The sequence below is a fragment of the Trichinella spiralis genome (genome assembly GCF_000181795.1).
Source record: "Trichinella spiralis strain ISS 195 chromosome Unknown Scfld9, whole genome shotgun sequence".
In the NCBI taxonomy this organism is placed as follows: Eukaryota; Metazoa; Nematoda; class Enoplea; order Trichinellida; family Trichinellidae; genus Trichinella; species Trichinella spiralis.
Window position 1 is genome coordinate 2,048,477 of NW_003526948.1, and position 10,736 is coordinate 2,059,212.

At 30.3% G+C, this 10,736-nt stretch overlaps 1 protein-coding gene across 1 annotated transcript; it reads right to left on the reverse strand.

Moving 5' to 3' along the window:
- Positions 1 to 3,955: 3,955 nt before the first annotated feature.
- Positions 3,956 to 8,650, reverse strand: Tsp_11628 (sodium/hydrogen exchanger 3). Its single transcript, XM_003371493.1, has 11 exons — positions 8,503 to 8,650; positions 7,514 to 7,692; positions 7,302 to 7,456; positions 7,149 to 7,274; positions 5,954 to 6,171; positions 5,572 to 5,864; positions 5,336 to 5,406; positions 5,072 to 5,275; positions 4,800 to 4,965; positions 4,575 to 4,731; positions 3,956 to 4,347 (listed from the first exon to the last, which is right to left on the reverse strand). Exons 1-11 carry the CDS (start codon positions 8,648 to 8,650, stop codon positions 3,956 to 3,958), a joined length of 2,109 nt encoding a protein of 702 aa, XP_003371541.1.
- Positions 8,651 to 10,736: the final 2,086 nt, after the last annotated feature.

Here is a 10,736-nt window from a genome sequence, read left to right on the forward strand (position 1 = left end):
GTGATGAATAAATTCATGATGGAGAGGAGCAAGTTGCGATGAAAAGAAAGTGGTTGCCTTCCATGTGTGTGGAACATTTTTGGCATCAGTGGGTAAATATTTGCAAAATGCCTCCCCCCAATGACGACTCTTTTAAGGTAACTTGATCAGAAAAAGCGGTCGGTGAAGAAGTATAGAAGGACAATAAGAAAACGGTATTATTCATACATTTATTCATTCAAACCGATCACTGACAAATAATAATACAATTGGATATTTCAAAAAAGAAAAAATTATTATTTTTTTGGTTTGAATTTTAATTTAAAATTATAATTGAATAACTTTTCTTGAAAAGCTATAAATACAATTGTTGAACAGAGAGAGAGAGAGGGGGGGGGGCGCAAGAATCGATAATAACTTTCATAATTAATAACAAATATTATCAAAATAAATAAATAAATAAATACTCACAACTTCAATGTAATAAGCGATGTAATGCTTTGTTCGTTGTTTAAGGAAAATATGTCGATTTATTAGTGTGTAGGTGGACAAAGTGTTTTTTATTAGCAAGAAAAGTTTGAAAGAAGCGCATAGAATTGGGGAAGCTGCACAAGAGTAGCTGTTCGAAATGCTTATTGAACTATTAGTTTGCACATTTATAAAAGCAAACATAAGATAATGAATTGTTTTTCATTTAATGTTGTTTTGTTATCATCTATTTACTTACAGGATAGATGATAAATATGCTTTTTGAAGCTTTTTGCTGATTTGAACATTTGAATAGATCAAATGATTTCTACGTTCATCATCATGCTAATAAATTGTTAAAATAAATAAATATATTTCATAAAAAATGAACAAACAAACAATAATAGTAATAAAATTTCACTGCCATTTAGTGTAACAACAATTCCATCGCTTATTTTTCGCTCCACTATTGTTATCATTTATTTAAAATTCAAAAATGAATTGGCGAAATACTAATTTTCTCTAACAAAAACCAAGAAAAAAAATCACTGACGTCTGTGCTTGATTGAAATTTTAAAATAGCATTTTTTTAATTAGCTTGCTGTTTTTTGTGTTTATTTTTAATGTTTGTTTTTTTGTCTGCTTCAAGAGTCAAGTATTGAAATTATAAATGTAACATAAAATATAAAATACACGTAGATGTGATGTTTTTGAAGTAAAAAACAAAACAAATTAAGAGAAATGAAAGGAACTAACGAAAAATGCAAGCATTACTTACAATATATATATATATATATATATTCATTTAATATAATGTAATGAATAATATTTTAGGATGATAAATAATTTCATGTCATAGCTAGTAACAAATGAATCGTAAATATAAATAAGATTCAAAGGAACATTTTCAACATAAATCTTATAGCATGGAAAATAGCATTGCACAAGCTTTGCCAACTACTACACTGCTTCTCACAACGGGACAGGTTTTGAGCACGATTATTTTTGCTTTTTTCGCCATGCAGCATAAGCTTTATAGCTTTTTTAAATTGTATGTTGCACATGGCGGTGCCAATTATATACGTATATATATACATTTACATAGAATACCAGCAGATGATAGAAGTAAACCAATCACTGTTGATCACACAAAGGCAACTTCTTCATACTGAATTGACAAAAAGGCTCTTCGAATAACGCCTGCTTTCACTGGTATATTTTGCAAATTTTTCCCTTTCAACATGCAAACTTTATTTTATTATTGATTTCGACAAAAAAATCATGTTGTAAATATGTTTTGAAGTAAAAAAATTATAATAATAGATGTAATAACAGAAGAAAAAAATTTAGTTGAAAAAGTGGAAGTTGTCCTTTTTGAACAATTTTCGGTATAAAATGCAAAAAGCTGCAGTGATGGAAAACCGTGTGATTTGGAATTAACAAAACAATTTTGAACAGTCGCACTATGCAAACATTAATTTCGTAAAATCAATATTTCTGTTTATGTTATGTAAATAAAATGTTACTGGCTCTAATGTCATCGCAAACAGGTTTGCAGCTTTTAGTGAATTATTGAATTGTACACGGAAAAAGTGATATCTTTTCAATAGATAAATATTAATTTTTACAATATACATATATATATATACATATATCAGTTCAATTTTACCCTTTCGGTATGGTTTTCATTTTTAATTTTATATAATTTTTGCAAAACAGAACAAATTATCCATAATATCAATGATAATATGATTATTATTATTATTATGCACAAATGGAAATTTGTTTGAGCAATTTCCAAGTCCAGCTGCTGTTTTTGCAAAATTTTGCAACCGACGGTGACGTGTAAATTATGCTTTAAAAATGTTCACCAATTTCAATAGAAGCGTAGGATCATAATTATCAGACATCAAAAGGAGCGTTAATAAATGGTTCTTTTTTGTTCTGCAAACGCGCCGTAGACGTCGTCTACAGGCCGACGATAATTTGTCAAGCACATTTTCTTCAATTGATTGAAAAGTGGATGAAAACGACCGCCGATAAACAATGTACCAATGAATCATTGAATTTTATTTCAATTTATTTTTCATTGTTCCGCAACTGAGCAAAATCCAACGATTGTTCTCTTCTTCAAACCTGAAAATCTTTTCTAAAACCATATACTAATTTGCATAATTGTTTGTTATTTATTTGTCGAAGTCGTTGTTCCATTTCTGCTTGCATTGTTTATTCAACTTTACAACAAAAGTAAACAACACTGTTCAATTCAACCGTGCAAAAGTGAAAAACGAGGAAGAAACGCATTCACCGGTATAGGTAAAATGAATATAAAATTGAATTATGTTTCATTTTCATTTTCTTCATCCTTTTTTATTTAAATAAAATCTTCTTAACTTTTCATCGTAGCATGGTAATAAACTAAGTTGAATGTCTTTTTATATTCCATTTTTGCAAAATCTACCAAACAAAAGAAAAATGCTCATTTTAATTTTAGTACTTGAAAGTCAATCAAATTGACTCAAATCAAATTTGATATGGTGGTTGTATTCTCATTTTACAAAAAATTTTCCAATTGGGGCAGGAGGGAATCATTTTAATAATATTGCTATGAAAATATATGCAATTTGAAAAAGTCTTTTCCGTTTGTTTGTTTAAGCAATATTTTGTAAGCTGATTTGATGACGAATTTGATAAGTAACGACGATGACGACAAATTGTTTCTTCTAAGTAGAACAATATGCTTTGTAGAATAGGAAAAATTTTTACTTCCAATATAATAGAATATTTGTGTGTGGAGTTTTAGTGGCAAGATTTTTTTTTGATCTATAACTGTGATTATTGACAATAAAAAAATTATATTGTTCTGCAGTTGAAAATAAATTCAACATCCCAACGCTGCTGCTTGCCCGTGAGCAGTTTATTATGATAAATTATGATGATCGACTGAGAAACGTTCAATTCTATAATACTGAAGATAGTTATCATTTATTAATTTTTTTCAAAAATTAAATCTATTAATTAGTACGTATATTATAAATCTTTATCTTAAAAATTCCGCCAAGTGGAAAATTGGTGATTAAAATTGATTAATGACCATTTTCACCATATCAGATTATTTCAAACAACTGGCTTATTCATCATGCAGCAAGTTATAGTTTTCAAGTTAAACATTTTACAATTTATCGTACTCTTTTTCAAATATTAGCCTTTTTGATGGACAGCTTTTTTTGCTGAATACGTTTCAAATGTCACTTGAAAGAATGAACGTTAGCTGTTAAGCTAATGATGAACTATTTCGAAACAAATTCTTTTCTTCTTCTATTATTATAAGCCTGAACATTTTGAAATTCCAATCAACTATATATCTATATAATGATGCTTAATTTACTGTTGTTGCTTTTAATTTTCGGCTGCATATGGGAAAATATGAACAATTTATTAAACATTATTTTACTTCTTTTTTGCCCCGCTTGGATATGGGAGTGGTTATTCCTTATTTTTCTCAACATCAAGTTCGTTCATCAGTTTTTGTCTCTTCTTTGACGCTGTTCAAATTCCACCGACGAGCCGGCACTGAAGGCATCGGTGATATCCGCGGCACCTGGTTGAAATTTATCGACTGATTAATTTTGGAAGTTGCAACGGTTGCAATTCGATCATCATTATCATCTCTTGCCGTTTCGTCGACTACAGGAAGCAGATCGTTGTTGGATGATTTCCACGGTAGCTCTTTTTCCGTGAGCGTTATGCCTCCTTTTTTTGGACCTGCCAATACAGAATATAGTCTTGCATGAAGTTGATCCTTTGCATTATAATGCAAATTTATTGTTATTTTTGAGCTAATACAAAATTTACCTTGTCTGCCACAGGAAAAGTAACTTGTCAGAGAATCGGTGGAATCTGAAATACAAATAATATTCAACTGTACAGTTGAAAATAATTCACACTCACTGGCATATTGAATAGTAGCATGCAATTCATTATAGATTCTGAATAATCATCTACTCCTTTGAATAAACATCCCCTTATGACTGACTTTGAAGCGGTGTAATATTAGACAAAAAGCAAATGTTGGAGCATTACAAAATAAGTTATAAATACAACTGTAAGATGTACAATTTACATACCGTTGTTGGCTTTTTCATAAAATGCGACACGCTTTTTTGAATGATTGGCATCATTTCCATATTTGTAAGATATAATCGGCTTGGATGGAATATTTCGCAAAGAACGAACAGGCAAATTTTCGTCGTACGTAATTTCTTTGCTCTCTTGTACAGACGACTGAAATGAAAATAAACTGCAAAAAAAGACGAACAGGAAAGCAAATATTTTTTGCACGTCTGGCATACTGTGGCTGCGGCATTGGTTTTATCCTTGTAGCAGTGTCTGTGCTTTTTGTCGTGCAAAGTTCGATGATGATTTGACTGATGTTCAACCATTTTATTCGACTGACTTTCAAATATATTCATATCTAGTACTGGTTTTGCATCCGCATTTTGTTCATTTGAAAAATCACTAAAACATTCTATTATACATACATGTATGTGTGTATGTATGTATGTTTATTTATTCATATTTTGAAGTAGTTGGAAATTTTTAAAAATATAAAAGGAAAATTTACGTTGCGTTTTGAAGCGAATAATTTCGAATGAGCGCAGAAAGTGAACCATCGGATGGCAATGGAAAATTGCCAAACCTTGCCCAATGATCCATGGCTTCTTTGAGATTTATTTGCGTGAACAAGTCGACAATTTCTGTATTGACTGTTTTCGGTGCATCACGCATCAGTAGAGGTTTCAAATATTTTGTATTATAATATTCATATCTATTCAAAGATCAAAATTATGCGTAGATTATGATTAAAGATTTTATAATGGAAATTTACTTATCACGAATGGAGTGGTGACCCCTTAATCCGCATATATCTTCTATTCCTGAGCATATGTGATCCAGCAGCTAAATTATTTCATTTTTTTAACTATAGAATTATATTCATTACTAAAAGTACTGCTTGAAAAGTTTAAAAGAAATGCTTTTTTCGTCATATTTTGAGAAATAATTTTCCCAATATTCAAATATAGAAGAATTAAATTTAAAAATAAAATAAAATAAAATGCATACGCGATCAGTCATTTGTTCATGTAGAGTTTTGTCATGCTTTTCTTGTCTTTTCACTTTCAAAAAGTTGACCAATGGCTTTATGGTCATGCCTTGTAAGAACACCGTGAAGAATATTACCACTATTGTCGTAGTGACAAAAATTTGTTTTGCTGGGATAAGTTTCTCATCCAGTGCTGTCACTAAGCCATAAGCAATTGCACCGCGTAAGCCACCGTATGCCATGATAAATTGATCAACGGTATTTAACTTTTCAATGCGAAATTTGTTGATAAAAAAGGTTTGTAGGACAACACCTGAAAATTTATTCCTGCATATTTTTAACCAATACTGAATGGTTTGAAATTTGCTTTATTATTATTATTATTGTTGTTGTTGTTGTTACCTATAGTTCGATAGACAAGACAGAAGAATATTGTCAACGCAATGAATGCCGTATCCCACTGATGGTAGGTGCTTACAGTTGAAAGTCCAAGAAACATGAATATTACCGTTTCTGAACTAGAACTGAGCATTTTTAGAAAGTACTGAACTGTAGTTTGCGACTTTTCAGAAACATTTCCTTCAACGTACTGCTTCATTGAAATACCACAAAAGACAATTCTAAAATTGAATTTTTTTTTAAATGAATTTCAAAATCAAATCCAAAAATGTAAGCAAGTTTATTTTGGAACAAATCAGCCACAGTATTCTCATGATTTGCAATCCAAACGCATTGAAAAGCCAACAACAAATCCATGCCGTAAAATGTTTATATAATCGTTTATGCAGATGAGAGAAATGTATAATTTTTAGAGCTTCAGCTTATTTTAAAATCAGTGAACTTCAGCTTGTTGTTGGGGATCAACAAAAAAGAAATTAATATAATAATAGAAATATTTATGGTTAAATGATTAATAATAAATACAACAAACTGAATTTTGTTGTGATGTAAAATTTTTCTTTTTTAAATTTTAGACAACTATTCAACATTTGCAATCGATACAATTTAAGATCCACAAAAATTGGCATTCATTTTCAAAACATTATAATGCTATAATAATGCTGTTTAAAGATTGATTTCTTCAAATAATTGTAATAATAAATGTTTTTGTTTTATTCTCAAGTATCGGTTTTGTTAAATTTATTTTCCAGAGAAAGCATTATAAAAGCAGAAAAATTAGCCTATAAAAGGACGATGGCTCCGTATGGATAAAAGCTATAAAATCAGTCTGAGCTGAATTAGGCAAGCAAAATTCAAAGTAAATTCACTTGTACAAATTAATCACCGGTTTATTACCATTACCAAGCTTTTATATTATAATAAATAATCCGTTTTATTGTACCTTTTTAGTACTTACATATAATAAAATTCACACAATAAAATTTATTATTCTATTTTAAAATGTTTATATGCATTTGTTAACGTGTTCAATTGCGCTTTCCTGCTTACAATTAATAAATCTACTTTGTTTATTGTATTGAATTTTGCTTTATTTCATTTTCCGCGAAACATATTATTTTTATTTATTGATTGTGTAAAGAATAATAAATTCTTTTTCGTGTATAAATTAGGCAAATATGAAAAAATTTCAACTTACGCAAGTATTCCTGATAGATGAAACATTTCCGCAGAAAGATAAGCACTGTATGCCATTGCAAATACGAATAGAGGTTCCAAAATAGGTACATGACTTGTCCATCTAGTAAATGACACGTTGCAATTTCTGCATTGTTTTAGTTTGGCTTATTACTTGGTTATTAAACTTATCAGTACTGCCCAGATGAAGCCAATAACAACTCCACCTAAGCCAACGACAAAAAAGGACACGAGACCAGAAATTATATCTAACGCAATAATGTTTCCTTCTCCAATTTGCGAATAAGATTTGAATATGTTATATAATACCTGAAAAGTAGTTGATAATAAGTTAAATAATAACTGTAAATGGTTTTTTCTTCATACCACAGACACGGCATCGTTCAGCAATGATTCGCCAAAGACAATAATATAAAGAATTTGATTAATGTGAATTTCTTCGAACACAACCAAAACAGCAATAGGATCCACAGCCGATATTAAAGATGCAAATAGCATGACGTGAAGCAGCGGCGTTGACACGCAAAATAGGCCCGTAAGGCTCACTGCATACAAGGACAATCCTACAAAATGACCAACCATGATGAGTGCAACATAATTTAATTGCATCATTAGTACACTTGAAGTTAACAATGTTTCAGTTGTATAAATTTTAATACTATTTTATCGTTGGTTTTTTCTCTGGGTATTTCGTCATACTAGGTTGACAGTAAGCATGATAGCATCTAGTTTCGTGTAAGCTGTTTGAGGGAGTGTTGTTTCAATAAGACTTTTTGTTTTTTAACGTGATTATTATTATTACTTAAAATTCAGCACTGAATTACATAATAATTGGAAGTGAACAGTATTTTAGCAACTGAAACATTTGTCATCCTTTTATGTTGCATAAAATGAAAGAATAGGTTGTAAAAATTGCTTTTACAGAATTCAATTTTTTTATCGCATGAAAGATATTCAAGTAAATTGACATTTTTTCCTGAATTACTGTAATATTAAAATGAAGAAATATTATTTTTTTAAATTAAAAGTACAAGAATATAGGGATGTTTGACAGAAATGATGAAAACCACCACAACAGTATAGTTTCTTTTTTGAATGTTATAACTGCGTAGAATACAAATGGCAGTTTGGAATACAGAATAGAAAAAGAAATAAAGTATTAATAATTATTGAAAGCAAAAACAATGAATTTTAGTAGAATTTAAACAATTTTATTAAATAATGTAGTATTGAAAAATTAAAAATGTAATTTGAAATATTATAATGCATGTACAGTTAATGATAAGCAGGGTATATTGTTAATTTTGAATTCAAATAAAATATTGAAGTCAATTAAATTGATAATATATTCTTACCTATAGTCAAAGAATTCCATATTGTTCCAAGAACGGCGTAGCATAATATTGTTCCAAGATTGTCGAAGAAAGCTCGGTTGGGCATGAAATAACCCGCTTCGAAAACAATTGGTGGCAGAAGGAAAAGGAAAAATGTTTCCGAGTCCATGTGGAAACTTTTTTCGTCTGTTCTGAAAAAGTATAGCACCATGCCAACGACAACGCCCAGTATGATCAACAGAGAACTGTCTGGAAAGATGGACACCAATTTTTGGGAAAGTTGAAACGCTGTTGACAGAAAAAAAGCACATTACGGTAGGATTGAGATGAAGAATAATGCTTTCTTCTGCTTACCAACTTTTGCAACGCTGGCAAGGAGAATCCACAAGGCTATGGTGAACGGTGTTTGCACGTGATGCCAGTCAAATTTTGCCACATTATACCGCAGGTCAGTTTCATTTCCTGCCGCTTTTTGTACTTTATTATGTTGTAGTAGTAGTTCTTGTGATTTCACCAAACTGAACAGCATCACAAATGAGCAAACGATCCAAGATGAAGTGGACACGTTGATTTGAAAAAATTTTTTCATCTTTCGGCTTTTTCAAATTCAAGCGAAAATTGCATCCAGGGTTGTTTTCCACTTCAGTTTTGTTTGTTGTGCTTGATGTAGTTGTTTTAGCTTTTTCGATCTAATTCAACAAGCATCACTGAAATTTATCAAGGGGAAAAAAGAACAGTGATGATGTTTTTTTTGTTTGCTTGCAAAAGAGCTGATAAGCAATCGGCAAAAGTAGAAATTTACTACTACTGCTGCCAAGAATTGTACAGGAAGTGGTAATTTGCCAAAGTGATTTTGCTAATTAGTAAGCTTTCTGTGCGTTCATGTTGACATGAAAAAACCACTATTACTGATAAAGCTGTCGGTGTAGAACCACCGGTGAATAAATAAATAAATAAATAAATAAATAATGTAACGATGAAAAAAAAACTAGCTATTTGCACAATGCATCTGTACCTGTCTGCCAGGCTGGTATTGAACACGATGGAGATGGTGCAGAAACTGGGACACTTCCATTCTGAACAATTTACCATTACAGCAGTTGACATAGCCGCCATTTGTTGGTGCAATTTTCTCTTGAATCGGTAAACATAATTTGTGAATTAAATGAGGTAAATAACCAGTAATGCTGAAAACGTGAAATTCATTTTTCAAATTTCAAAAATAACTACCAACTGTACCCACAAATTGCATCTATTAAGCAAAGCTTATTTCAACACTTATTTTATTATTATTTCTGGACAGCATATTTTTCACGCACTATTTATGGTTTGACTACAAATTATTCTGTTCAATTTTATGAAAATTTTTTTTAATGTGAAACATTCAATTTATTCCATGCATAACTTCTTTGCAGAAACTATTAGTCATCGCCTGCTTATTTTTTGAGGGGTTATCTAACTTTGCGAAAAGATAAAAGTACAGAAAAAATGTTCTGGTGGTTAGTTCGATTGTTACTGCGTAAAATATTATTGTAATATGCTTTTTTTATCAATTATTCACTGACTGATGAAATAAATTGTCTGAGGAATTATGCGGATGTGAAAGCATCACTTTTTTGTTGGCCACAACTTTTTTTTCAGTGCATCTCGCGGAAATGGTAAAATGGCAACACATGTTGTCACTTTGTTGATTTCATTGTCATTGAGTGACATTTATCTGAATGACAGATTTTATTGAAATTTACATTGATTTCATCAAATTTTTAAAGTATTTTTTTGTCACTTTGAATTTACCAAAGCAGTGCAAGCGAAATTGTATTTTCAATTGTATGACGATGCGCACATTACATCCGTTCGACTTATCTTTACAAAAGCGTGGCATCAAGCAGTCATTGAAAACCCAGTATGTAACCAATTTTTACAAAATAATTATCATTTACTTGATATTTTATTGAAAAAGACAACATTTCGATATTTTTTAGTATATCATGTATTTTGAGTGCTTTACAGGTATTTAATTATTTTTTGTAAAGTTGTTTAAAAAATAGTGCTTTTCGAATTTGACTGTGTAATATATTATGGAAAATTTATTCGTAATTTGCAGTTTCACTAATCGTCTATGAAAGTTGATGAATGAATGAATGCGTTTTATTTTTTTTGACTAATAATTTTTTCTCTGTATAATAATAATAATAATAATAATAATGGGAAAATTATTCTTTTCTTTCACCACTACTTTTCACCGTATATTTCAA